At 44.6% G+C, this 14,384-nt stretch overlaps 1 protein-coding gene across 1 annotated transcript in view; it reads right to left on the minus strand.

The window, feature by feature from the left end:
• The window catches only part of LOC137376989 (immunoglobulin superfamily member 22-like), a 115,235-nt gene that overhangs the window by 24,717 nt on the left and 76,134 nt on the right, over nucleotides 1-14,384 (minus strand). The window contains exons 15-16 of the mRNA XM_068046050.1: nucleotides 3,508-3,681; nucleotides 2,155-2,283 (exon numbers count right to left, since the gene is read on the minus strand). Coding sequence (XP_067902151.1) covers nucleotides 2,155-2,283; nucleotides 3,508-3,681 — 303 coding nt within the window. The remainder of the gene's footprint in view (nucleotides 1-2,154; nucleotides 2,284-3,507; nucleotides 3,682-14,384) is intronic.

Here is a 14,384-nt window from a genome sequence, read left to right on the forward strand (position 1 = left end):
TGGACACCAGTTCCTCAGCCCCTCTGCCAGTAAGCCCAGCTCCAGTAGCTGCGATGCCTGAAGAGAGTCCTGCATCTGTGTAGGAAACCCTCAGGTAACAGGGGCCTTCCAGGCCTCAGGCAGCCAGAGGACAGCCGTTGAAATCATCACAGGCCAAGGGGCAGCCTGATCAGCAGCCGGCCTCCAAACCAGCTGGCATCACACCTTGTAGAAGCACTCATAAACATTTAAAGAAAACCACTTAGAGACACTTGGGGTTTCACGGGGGGGTTGCAATTTGACATTTGCTTCAACATATAAAATTCCTTTGTTCAACCAATTAACCTTCATTATGTAAAAGTGGTTATTCTATCATGTATTAATTGCGAGCTGCTGACGTTACTCTTCCCCCTTAGTGGTTTCCAATATAGGCACAGATCTCATTTGAATAGGGTCTCCCATGGTCCATGGCATGTGGTTCAGCTGGGCATTAGGCATGGAGGACAAATAAAAAGGTGGCTCTTCACGAGGGTAGCATGCATTGAGGTGAGTCTTTATTGTTTTGACTCTGAGTGGCCATCATGGTAGTTGGAAATGTGTAAGAATGAGATTGTCTCTTGCCTCCTTGGCCCATCACTCAATCTGCCTGGCCTCCAGTGCAAGGGCTTCAATATCCTGTGCTGCTTGCTCATCACCCTCCTCCGCATCCTCCTCATTGGTGGAGGAGAGTCATTCAATCATGTTCTCATCACGCAAAGCCCTCCCCCTCTGCAGTTCCAGATTTTGCAGAGCACAGAAGACCACAACAATATGTGAAACCCTCACTGGAGCATATTGCAGGGCTCCATCGGATTGATCTGGGCAACAGAATCTCATCTTCTCATCAGCTGAATGGCCTGCTTGATGGTTACTCAGGTGGAGCTGTGGCAAGTGTTGTACCTCTCCTCCGTTGCAGCGTGAGGGTTCCTCACAGGCCATGTCTTCAATGGGTAGCCTTTTCTCTGAGAATCCATCCCTGAAGGCGAGCGGGGGGCCTGAAAAGCTCTGGCATCTGGGACTGATGAAGTATGTGAGCATTGTGGCTGCTTCCCAGGAAGTAGGCACACACCTGCTGGAAACTCTTTCGATGGGAGCAGACCAGTTTCATGTTGATGGAATGGAAGCCCTTCCTGTTGATGAAGGTGGCTGGCTAGTCCGTTGGAGCCTTGATGGCCACATGCGTGCAACCTATCACACCCTGCACCTGGGGGAATCCAGCGATAGCCCTCTCGGCCTGACTGTCAGGGTCACTCCAGTAGTGCACACAGCTGCTGCCTGGAAGGCCCCACATATGTCCCCGTTGGATCCTTGGAATGATCTAGACGCGTAAAAGTTTTGTGCCAGTGTGATCTTCTGGGCCACTGGCATAGGGTGACCACCAAATCCCACAGGTCGCAACTCGTCAGTATAGTGCATAAGTTGGTGACTGCCTCCATGAAGTGCCATAGTCTTCACTGACAATGCCACTCAGACATTTGGAGGTAGCTGATTCAAGTCCGGTACATTCTCTGGCGCAGGTGAGCCCTTCTTGGCATGGCCAGCTACTGCTGCTCTCGTTGTGGAGCTTCATGGGCCGACACAGCTGCCTCTTGGCCCTCCCTGCCAGGTAAAAGGTGGCAAGAAGGGCTGGATCCATAAAGTAAGTGCTTTTACAGCACTGCTGGTGGGGCAGACAGAGCATGAGTGTTTCCTCTGAGCCCAACAAGCTACCCTGTAAATCTCCCACAATCTGTCTTGACCCCAAGAAAGTTCACCAACACTCTCCATGACAATCTCCACCCCAAACCCCCAGCACTAGTCCTAACTGCTCCACCACTGTGTCCTTCTGCTGCAGGCTTTCTCACCTAAAAGCCAATCAATCACGCTGGATGTCGGGCAGGAAACCCACGTTTCCCGTCCATAACTCCAACCCCTCACTCTGATCGCATGGCTTGGTAAGTACTGGGGTCTAGGTTTCTAATGCCTGACTTCCAGTTAGATGGAAATGGTCATAAAAGCAAAGCAATGGTAGAAAGCCATTACTTTAAATGCCATAAAACGTACCTTTTCTAAAAAAGTATCGACATAGTTAATACTTCTTAAAGCAGCATTTTTAGTCAATTGATTAATCGGATACTGAAGAGATGGTTTACTCACGGATTGGGTCTTTGGCCATCACTAAATTGGATGTGGTGCTGGGCTGGCCAACTCCCGCACGGTTAACTGCCGTAACGCGGAACTCGTACTCCATATCCTCCATTAATCCATCAGCTGTAAATTTATTGTCTAGAAGAGAAATGGATATACATTTACCAGAAATGAACTTCAAACTCTTGGATTAAATATACATAAAAAAGACATGGTGCTCCCAATTTCCAGCACAGTGATTCCACAAGCCATTTCCCAACTTCAACCATGACATCAGTAGGATAGTGCAGCCAGTTTACCCTTAACTTCTGTTTTTCACTTGTGGGTTGAAGTATATGATCGATTAATTTACAACATTTACTAATTAGAATAATAAATCATGTGCTCAATCTGAAAAACTGTGATCAAGTCATTTTTAAACAATACTGGGAAAGGTTTCCTCCAGTTGCTATTTGTAACAAAATCATTAATGCAACATAATGCATATTAATGCATATAAACAATGAGCTTATAATTTTGATCCAAATAGCAAATTATAAATCATTCACCAGTGTCCAAAAGTAGCTGTTTCTTTCACCTTTGTTCAAAGAGTCCTTCCTAAATTATGTACATCAGGAAAAGAAAATATGTGTTCTCTATCACTGGTAAAATATAAAAGAATAGCTGTGAAGAACTGTTATGGTAAACTCTCTCAAAAAGAACTGCAGAATCCTCCCCAAGAAGAACTTTAGAGTTCGCACCTACAAAGAACTGCAGTTCGCCCTCCCAGCAAATAACTACAGAGTTACTTGCTGCAACGACAGCAGCTGTTGAGAACAGAATGGAGGGAGAGGAAGCCCATCAAAAACTATTGTAACCTCATCATGAAGAGACCCGGGCCTTCAGAAGTTAAGTCAGTGGGGACAGAACGGGGGGAGTTAAAGACCCTATCCTTCCAGAGCTGCTCCTCAGGACAGTTATTTTCCACATGGCCTGGGGAGCAACTGTAACATTGGCAGAAAGAAGGAAAATCCACTGGCACCAAGACCTCACCACCATCATTTGCATGTGGCAGGAACGGTGATCCGTTGAAGGCACAGAGCTAGGGAAATGCCAATCAGAGTGGTTAGATGGTGGTAGGTCTCAACTACCTTATGTTCCCACTGTTTCTGCCACGATCGCATCTGAAAATGGGCAGTATCATGCAGAAAAAACCCAATATCTTTAAATAATATTTGAAATATATCATTTTTTTTTTTGGAAAATAACCCATGACCAGTCACTCCTACTCCAGGATATTGGGCACGGATGTCCTAGGCAAAACGGAAAAGTGGAGACAAGCTCAACAAAGCTTTTAAATAAATCAGGTAGCCAGAATCAGACCTTGAATTGGCTCCTTAGTGGCTGGTATCCAACGATTACTACCCTTTTTCCTTCTCTCCACAATGTAGCCCAGCAGTGGGGCACCTCCGTCCTTTACCGGTGGGGTCCATGTGATGGTAATTGCCTCCTTGGTAACATCTGTGACTTGGGGCTGAGATGGCATTCCAGGTGACTCTGAGAACGTAAAGTAAGAAAAAACATTTTTTAAATAATTCCACCTCCGCTGGGTCCACATGATACCAAAGAATGAAAGACAATTTCACAGACAGGTAGTAAGTGGTGTGAGTGGCTTTCACTTTTCACCTCCCAAATGACTTCAGATACTGTTTGATAAAAATGGTGTGTTAGTCCCTGAGTGTTTTTAGGGTTAAATAAACGGACAACTGACAGGTTTTCTCGTAGGTTAAAAGAAGAAAAATGACTATTTTTAAACAATTCCTGAAACAGTCACAACCTCATCAATGCACGCATTCACACCCACATGTATACACAAGAATATATAGATAGAGAGAAAAGGGTAGGATGCAATTAAAGTCCAAATTACTTTACAAGAGTCTGTTGCTCAAAGAATCTTCAGAGTTTCTTTTGAGAGGAAATTTTGTAATGGTGTTGAAAGCCTGAATATTCCTTATCTTGGAGTTGCAGAAGTGTTGTAGTCCTCTGTGGTTAAAACTCACCCCAGAGTTAGTGGTGTGAATCACAGATGGAGAGTCTCAAAGTTATCTTGCAATTTCTCTGCTGCAGGGTTGTTCCAGTTGTTATTCAGCAGGGCTCTTCTGCTTAGTGGACCATATCTCACAGCCTCTGGTTAGAATTGGCTTTCTGTGGTCTATTGTTGAGCTCCCCTCTCACTCCAGAGGGCTACCTTTTAAGGTAAAAATCCATCATATTTGAGACGCTGTCAGGTGGCAAAGGGCCCTCTCCCCTGATGTCTATTGCTATCTGTTGGCGTCTGGATGGGAACCATTCTGTTACAATGGTGCTACTTCACTCCTATTCATCTTGATTTGGGCTATGGAGTCAGTCTGTCTACAGAATCTTTGCTAGTTCATTCCTGTAAGGAGAAGTCATTAACAAGTAATGGGTTCCTTTCAATTTCAATGGGTTCTCGGCAGAGCTAATTTTTTTTATTCTTTCACGGGATGTGGGCATCGCTGACGAGGCCAGCATTTAGTGCTCATCCTTAATTACCCTTGAGAAGATGGTGGTGAGCCACCTTCTTGAACCGCTGAAGTCCATGTGGGGTAGGTACACCCACAGTGCTGCTAGGAAGGGAGTTCCAGGGTTTTGACCCAGCGACAGTGAAGGAACTATGATATATATCCAAGACAGGAAGGTGTATGGCTTGGAGGAGAACTTGCAGGTGGTGGTGTTCCCATGTATCTGCTGCCCTTGTCCTTCTAGGTGGTAGAGCTCACGGGTTTGGAAGGTGCTGTCAAATGAGCCCTGGTGAGTTGCTGCAGTGCATCTTGTAGATGGTACACACTGCTGCCACTGTGTGTTGGCAGTGGAGGGAGTGAATGTTGAAGGTGGTGGATGGGTGCCAATCAAGCAGGCTGCTTTGTCCTAGATTCAGATGAGGTAAACGAGTTTCATCCTCAACAGATGGATGTGGTTATTGACAGTACACGAGGGGTCACCTGACCTCTGCACCATTTTGTCTGTGATACAAATGTGTCCATTTTCTTGTGGTTCAGTTCAATAGTTGACTTTCATTTCATAATTCCTCCAGTTCATTGTTTATTTCATCACGGCATGACATCAATTTGCTGGTGAAAAAGGACCTGGTCGATTGACAATCCCAGTTTCTGCAGATGAGGGGGGAAAAACTGAAAAAAAATTGTTAGAGAAAGCATCCAACATTAGGGCCTTGGTGAGGCCACACCTGGAATATTGTGTGCAGTTTTGGTCTCCTTATCTGAGGAAGGATGTTCTTGCTATAGAGGGAGTGCAGCGAAGGTTTACCAGGCTGATTCCTGGGATGGCGGGACTGACGTATGAGGAGAGATTGAGTCGGTTAGGACTACATTCGCTGGAGTTCAGAAGAGTGAGGGAGGATCTCATAGAAACCTATAAAATTCGAACAGAACTTGACAGAGTAGATGCAAGAAGGATGTTCCCGATGGTGGGGGAGTCCAGAAACAGGGGTGATAGTCTGAGGGTACGAGGTAAACCTTTCAGGACTGAGATGAGGAGAAATTTCTTCACCCAGAGAGTGGTGAGCCTGTGGAATTCACTACCTCAGAAAGCAGTTGGGGCCAAAACATTGTATGTTTTCAAGAACGAGTTAGATAAAGCTCTTGGGGGTGAAAGGGATCAAAGGATATGGTGGGAAAGCAGGAAAAGGTTACTAAGTTGGATGATCAGCCATGATCATAATGAATAGCGGAGCAGGCTCAAAGGGCCGAATGGCCTACTCCTCCTATTTTCTATGTTTCTATTAGGACCCTAGTAATAAATAATGTGCACTCTTCTCCTGTTTTACCTCATCTTCGCTCACAAGACTAATCTTTGACTTCTCCCCTCAGATAGTATACTTTCTGAAGCCATCTTTGCAACCAATGTATCTTCTTCAGCTGCAAAATGGGCTGGTTTCAGGCTCACCAAAGTATGCATGTGGTAAGGAAAGAAGAGAATGATTTTAACTTTATTAACTTGAATCAACCAAAAAAGAGGAGGCCTGAATATTCCTCAGAAGTGTTATCTTTTAAGGAAGAAATGCTTCAGGTACAGGCTAGGTACATTCCAACAAGGGCAAAAGGTAGGGGAACCAAAACCAGGGCTCCTTGGATGACAAGGAAGATAGAAATTTTGATGAAACAAAAGAAAAGGGTGTATGATGCATGTCAGGTGAATTCTTCAAATGAGAACCAGGCCAAATACAATAAGTTGAGCGGGGCGATGAAGAGCAAAATAATCCTAGCAAAGAGAGAATATGAGAATTGAATGGCAGTTAACGTAAAAGGGAACTCAAAATCTTCTACCGGCATATCAATAGTAAACAGGTAGTATGAGGGGGAATGGGACCTATAAACGACAAAGAGGGTAATATATGCTTAGAGGCACAGAGCAAGTGTAGAATACTTAATGAGTCCTTTGTATTGGTGATAGAAATGGAGTGAGTAGAAGGAATGGATAAGGTAAAAATTGAGAGGGAGCAAGTACTGGAAAGGCTGGCTATGCTTAGGGGAGATAAGTCACCTGGTTCGAATGGCTTGCATCCCAGGTTGCTGAAGGAAGTGGAGGTGAAGACAGTGGAAGGGCTTGCCATAATCTTCCAATCTTCCCTAGATATGGGGGAAGTGCCAGAGGATTGGAGAGTGGTAAGTGTTACACCCTTATTCAAGAAACGGTGTAAGGACTGTCCTAGCAACTATAAGCCAGTTAGTTTAGCATCTGTGGTGGGTAAGGTTTTAGAAACAATAATCAGGGGGAAAAAAACAAGAACTTGGAGAGGTTTGAGTTAATTACAGATAGCCAGCATGAATTAGTAAAAGGCAGATCATGCTTGACTAATCTAATCAAATTTTTTGATGAGTAGCAGAGAAGGTTAATGAAGGGAATGCGGTAGATGTTGTCCATATGGATTTTAAGAAAGTGGTTGACAAATCATCACATAAAAGGCTGGTTAACATGAGAGAGTCTCATGGAATAGGAGGTCAGTGTCCAATTGGATAAAAAATTGACTTAAAAACAGAAACAGCGAGTCGTGGTAAATGGTTGTTTTTCAGACTGGAGGATGGCAGACAGAGGTGTTCCCCAAAGGTCAGTGCTCGGACCACTGCTTATCTGGCTGTATATAAATGACTTGGTTCTTAGAATACAGAGTAAAATTTCAAAATTTGCCGATGAAACCAAACTTGGTGGAGTGGAAAATGGTGAGGATCATACGAATTGCCTACACTAGGGCATAGATAGGCAGACAAGTTGCAGATGGAATTTAATACAGAAAAGTGTTAAGTGATGCATTTGGCAGAAGGGATAGGGTGAGGCAATATAAAGTTAATGGCACAAATCTAAAGAGTGTGCAGAAACAGAGGGACCTGGGGGTGCTTGTGCATAAATCATTGAAGTTGGCAGGACATATTAAGAGGGTGGTTAACAAAGCATATGGGATCTTGGGCTTCATAAATAGAGGCATAGTGGAAAAAAGTAGGGAAGTTATGCTGAATGTCTATAAAGCTCTGGTTAGGCCCCAACTAGAGTATTGCATTCAGTTCTGGTCACCACACTTTAGGAAGGATGCAAAGGTCTTTGAGAGGGTGCAGAGGAGATTTATCAGAATGGTTCCGGGGTTGGGGGCTTTTAGTTACATGGTTCGGCTGGAAAAGCTGGAATTGTTCTCCCTGGAGAAAAGGTGATTGAGGGGAGATTTGATAGAGGTGTACGATTAAGACCAGGCTTAGATAAGTTACGGCCAAGTGGTAAAGGGTGTGGCTGATCCCCACTGTTTATCTCCCAACTGACCACAGCAACTGTTTTTGTTACTAGGATTTTAACCCCTTGTGTTTTATTTGTCAAATAAACAGACAGTGACATGTTTTCTTGTAGGTTTAAGACAGAAAATTAACTATTTATTGAACAATATTCATTCCTGAAATGGTCACCACTGCACCCATGCACGCATTCACTCGCACACACATACAAGAATATATAAAAAGGAAAAGGGTAAGTGGGTTGAAGTGAGGTAGGTGTTTGGGGTTCACTGTAAACCTGTTGAATCTTCTCAGAGGACAGTTTCTCTTTTAAAGTTAAAGGCTTGGTTGTTTGTAGATTTTGTGGTGGTTAGTGCTTCAGTCTGGAGGCAATGGTCACTTTCAGTTTTTTGCTGTGCCAAGCTGAAGTGTAGAATTCACAGCAGGGCTCCTTCTTTGGTTTTTGCTGAATCTCTCATAGCTCTCAGCTGAACATACTTTTTGTGAGGTTGTTGTGATCTCTCCCCTCTCTCTCCAGAGAGCTACTTTTTAAGTTAAAAGTCCCTCATATGTTGCCTTTGTTAGGAGATGCAGGACCCTCTCCCTGTGGTGACCAACAATGGACCAGGATGTGGCTCCTTCATACCTTCTTTGTTTCAGAAGAACCCATTCAATTCAGGAATGTCTCTTGATGGATTCAGGGTGAGTGTAATTGACACCTCTGAGCTTGGAATGTATCCTTTTGTGCTTAACAGACAGTAAGACATGTTGAATATACAGGGCCAGGCTGTTTGACCTTCAGTGGCCATTTTGCAGCACATTGTCCACTTTTTTTTAAAGGAAAAGTCAATTTTTATAACTCTTTGGTTTGGCTTCTCAAGAGCATGACAGGGTGCAGAGCTGATTTACCAGAATGGTTCCAGGGATGGAGGATTTTAGTTACAATGTTGGGTTGGAAAAGCTGGGGTTGTTCTCCTTCGAGCAAAGAGGTTGAGGGGAGATTTGATAGAGGTGTACAAGATTATGACAGGCTTAGATAAGTTAGGCAAAGAAAACTGTTCCCAGTACCTGATGGTACAAGGACTAGGGGACACAGATTGAAGCTTTTGAGCAAGAGATGCAAGGGAAATATGAGGAAGAACTTTTTTATGGAGTGAGTGGTAATGACCTGGAATTCACTGCCCAAGAGAGTGGTGGAAGTGGAAACAATCAATGATTTCAAAAGGAAATTGGATGGGCACTTGAAGGAAATAAACTTGCAGGGCTAGGGAATTGAGCTGGGGAGTGGGACTGACTGGATTGTTATGTGGAGAGCTGAACTGGCCTCCTCTGTGTCGTAAATGACTCTATAAGTTATCTTCATCTTGCTTTCCAAAAGAGTGTTACATCGTTTTCAGGTAAATAATAGAAACAGTCTGTGATTGAAGAACTTTTGATGAGTGGGGCATGAGAATGATGACAACAATGACAATGCTGATAATAATAACACCAGCAACAATGGCATTTATATACTGCAGAAAAACATCCTAAAGCACTTCACAAAGGTATAATAAAAAAAATTGGACACTGAGATAGGAAGGAAGAGGTATTTAGAAGAGGGACCGAAAGCTTGGTCAGAGGTAGGTTTTAAGGAGGTTTTGGCGAGGGAGAGGGGTTTAGGGGGGGAATTTGAAGGCATGATCACAAATGGTGGGACAAAGGAAGGGGTGAGTGAACAAGAGGTCAGTCAGAAAATTAAAAATTTTGTTTGGGTTTATAAGAGGTTACAGAGATAGGGAAGGGAAAGACTATAAATGGGATTTAAATACAAAGGAAGGCAGTGGCGTAGTGGTATTGTCACTGGACTAGCAACCAAAAGCCCAGGCAAATGCTCTAGAGACAATGGGTTCAAATCCCACCACTATATGAATTATAATTCAATTAATAAATTTGGAATTAAAAGCTATTCTAATGATGTTGATTGTTGTAAAAGCCCATCTGCTTCACTAATGTCCTTTAGGGAAGGAAATATGCTGGTCTGTCCTACATCTGACTCTGGACCCACAGCAATGCTCTTAAACTGCCCTCTGAAATGGCCTAGCAAGCCATTCAGTTGTATCAAACCACTATAAAGTCGATAAAGAATGAAAGCGGACAACGGCAAACCCAGAAACAAAAACAAGAAATGCTGGAAACGCTCAGCAGCTCTGGCAGCATCTATGGAGAGAGAAGCAGAGTCAACGTTTCAGGTCAGTGACCCTTCATCAGAACTGGCAGATATTAGAAATGTAGAAGGTTTTAAGCAAGTAAAGTGGGGGGTGGGGCAAGAGATAACAAAAGAGAAGGCGTTGATAGGACAGAGGGTCACAGAGAATAACTGACCAGAAGGTCATGGAACAAAGGCAAATGGTATGTTAATGGTGTGCTGAAAGACAAAGGGTGTGAATAGATTGTAAAGCAAAAACATTAATAAAAACAGAAACAGTGGGTAGGCACAGTAGAAACAAACTAAAGTAAAATAACCAAGTATAAAAGAAAGAATAACTAATCATAAAAAGGGGGGCCTGTAATGCTCTGAAATAATTGAACTCAATGTTCAGTTCGGCAGACTGTAACGTGCCTAATCAGTAAATGAGATGCTGTTCCTTGAGCTTGTGTTGATGTTCGCTGGAACACTGCAGCAATCCCAGGACAGAGATGTGAGCATGAAAGCGGTGGGGGGTGGTTTTGAAATGGCCAGCAACCAGAAGCTCGGGGTTATGCTTACGGATTGAGCGGAGGTGTTCCGCAAAGCGGGCTCCCCAGTGTAGAGGAGACCACATTATGAGCAGCGAATACAGTATACTAATTTGAAAGAAGTACAAGTAAATCGCTGCTTCACCTGAAAGAAGTGTTTGGGGCCTTGGATAGTGAGGAGAGAGGAGGTAAATGGGCAGGTATTATACCTCATGCAATTGCAGGGGAAGGTGCCGTGGGAAGGGGACGAGATGGTGGGGGTAATGGAGGAGTGGACGAGGGTGTCGCGGAGGGAACGATCCCTTCGAAATTCTGACAGGGGAAGGGAGGGGAAGATGTCTTTGGTAGTGGCATCATGCTGGAGGTGGCAGAGGATGATCCTTTGGATCTGGAGGCTGATGGGGTGGAAAATGAGGAAATCCCAGCCTTGTCGACCCTGCAAAGTCCTCCTTACTAACATCTGGGGGCTTGTACCAAAGTTGGGAGAGCTGTCCCATAGATTAGTCAAGCAACAGCCTGACATAGTCATACTCACGGAACCATACCTTACAGAAAATGTCCCAGACATTGTCCTGTCCCACCGGCAGGACAGACCCAGCAGAGATGCGGCACAATTGTAGACGGTAGGCAGGGTGTTGCCCTGGGAGTCCTCAACATCAACTCCTGATGTCATGAAGTCTCATGGCATCAGGTCAAACATGGGCAAGGAAACCTCCTGCTAATTACCACCTAACGCCCCGCCCCCACCCCCTTCAGCTGATGAAACAGTACTCCTCCATGTTGAACACCACTTGGAGGAAGCACTGAGGGTGGCAAAGGCACAGAATGTACTCTGGGTGGGGAACTTCAATATCCATCACCAAGCGTGCCATGACTGACTGAGCTGGCTGAGTCCTAAAGGACATAGCTGCTAAACTGGGTCTGCGGTAGGTGGTGAGGGAAAAACATCCTTGTCCTCGCCAATCTGCCTGCTGCAAATGCATCTGTCCATGACAGTATTGGTAGTAGTGACCACTGCACAGTCCTTGTGGAGACAAAGTCCCATCTTCACACTACCACCGTGCTGAATGGGATAGATTTTGAACTGATCTAGAAATGCAAAATGAGGCATCCATGAGGTACTGTGGGCCATCAGCAGCAGCATAATTGTACTCAACCACAATCTGTAACCTCATGGCTCAGCATATCCCTCACTCTCCCATTACCATCAAGTTGAAGGATCAACCCTAGTTCATTGAAGAGTTCAGGAGGGCAAGCCAGGAGCAGCACCAGGCATATCTCAAAATGAGGTGTCAACCTGGTGAAGCTACAGTACAGGACTACTTGCATGCCAAACAGTGGAAGGAGCAGGCGATAGACAGAGCTAAGAAATCCCACAACCAACGGATCATATCTAAGCTCTGCAGACTGCCACATCCAGTCATGAATGGTGGTGGACAACTAAACAACTAAGAGGAGGTGGTGGATCCACAAATATCCCCATCCTCAATAATGGAGGAACCCAGCACATCAGTGCAAATGATAAGGCATTTGCAACAATCTTCAACCGGAGTCCCAAGTGGATGATCTATCTCGCCCTCCTCCTGAAGTCCCCAGCATCACAGATGCCAGTCTTCAGTCAATTTGATTCACTCCGCATGATATCAAGAAACAACTGAAAGCACTGGATACTGCAAAGGCTCTGGGCCCTGACAAGATTCTGACAAAAGTACTGAAGATCTGTGCTCCAGAATTTTCCGCACTCCTAGCCAAGCTGTTCCAGTATAGCTACAACACTGGCATCTACCCAGCAATGTGGAAAATTGCCCAGGTATGTCCTGTACACAAAAAGCAGGACAAATCTAACCCAGCCAATTACTGCCCCATCAGTCTACTCTCGATCATCAGTAAAGTGATGGAAGGTGTCATCGACAGTGGTATCAAGCTGATAAATGGCAAGTAACGTGTGTGCCACACAAGTGCCAGGCAATGACAATCTCAAACAAGAGTGAATCTAACCATCTCCCCTTGACAATCAATGGCATTATGATTGCTGAAACCCCCACTATCAACATCTGGGGGTTACCATTGACCAGAAACTGAACTGGAGTAGCCTTATAAATATTGTGGCTACAAGAGCAGGTCAGATGCCAGGAATCCTGTGGCAATAACTCACCTCCTGACTCCCCAAAGCCTCTCCACCATCTACAAGGCACAAGTCAGGAGTGTGATGGAATACTCTCCACTTGCCTGGGTGGGTGCAGCTCCAACAACACTCATGAAGCTTGACACAATCCAGGTCAAAGCAGCCCGCTTGATTGGCACCCCATCCACAAATATTCACTCCCTCCGCCACCGACGCACAGTGGCAGCGTGTGTACCATCTACAAGATGCACTGCAGAAACGCACCAAGGTTCCTTAGGCAGCACCTTCCAAACCCGTGACCTCTACCACCTAGACGTACAAGGGCAGTGGATGCATGGGAACATCACCACCTGCAAGTTCCCCTCCAAGCCACACAACATCCTGACTTGGAACTACATCACCGTTTCTTCATTGTCACTGGGTCAAAATCCTGGAACTCCCTTCCTAAGAGCACTGTGGGTGTACCTACCCCACATGGACTGCAGCAGTTGAAGAAGGCAGCTCACCACCTCCTTCTCAAGGGCAATTAGGGATGGGCAATAAATGCTGGCTTAGCTAGCGATGCCCACATCCCATGAATGAATTTAAAAAAATAAGATTTTAAATTTTGAGGCATTGTGTGACCAGTAGCCATTGTGTGTCAGCAATGGGAAAGTGGAACGTGGTGCAGTTTAAGACACAAGCAGCACAGCTTTGAATGGGGTGATGTTTAAGAAGAGTGGAGACTGGGAGACTGGCCAGGACAGCAATGGAATAAAACAATAAATTCTGATGAGGTCATTGTCCTGAAACGTGAGCTCTGTTTTTCTCCCCACAGATGCTGCCAGACCTGCTGAGTATTTTCAGCATTTTCTACTTTTGTTTCAGATTTCCAACATCTGAAGCATTTTGCTTTTGTATTAGTACAGCAATGGAATAGTCAAGTTTGACGATGAAAAAGATGTAAATGAGAGTTTCAGGATGGAGGCACAACATTATGGGGATGGAAGTGGGTCCTTGTGACAGGGAGAAGGTAAGGTCAGAAGCTCTAGGTCATACAGAAGGCCTGAGATTGTGGACAGTCGGCTTAGCCTGAGATGGTTGGCAAAGAGGGAGATGGAGTCAGTGACAAGTGTATGAAGTTTGTGGTGGGGGCTGAAGATGATGGCTTCAGCCCTTCCAATGTTTATTCACCCAGAGAAGGCGCTGCAGCTTTCGGATTGAAAAAGACTTATCTTTGCCTTTCCAATTTTGTTGACAAGGAATGGACAGCACATTTAAATGTAAAATTCAACCAGCATTTATTGCTAGCAGTTCAAGGGAAAAATATAATATACATGATTAACCATTTATTCTTTCAATCTAAGATCTTCCTTCCTACCATCAGCAGGAAAGAAAATCCTGCATTTAGTACATATTTACATTTCTGTTTTGATATGGCAAAGAAAAAGCAGTGGGGAGGACTTCCGTTTCCTTCCATTATGTATAAACCCACGAGTGCTTGCACAGGCAGTGACATGAAATAATTTGACATCACCAATTTACTACCAGATCAAAGAATTCTTAGGTGAAAATATCCTGTGGACTGGTACTTCATACAATTGGATAATTTTGAATAATACCAATACAGTCACATTTGTTAG

The sequence above is a fragment of the Heterodontus francisci genome, chromosome 14 (assembly GCF_036365525.1).
Source record: "Heterodontus francisci isolate sHetFra1 chromosome 14, sHetFra1.hap1, whole genome shotgun sequence".
Classification (NCBI taxonomy): domain Eukaryota; kingdom Metazoa; phylum Chordata; class Chondrichthyes; order Heterodontiformes; family Heterodontidae; genus Heterodontus; species Heterodontus francisci.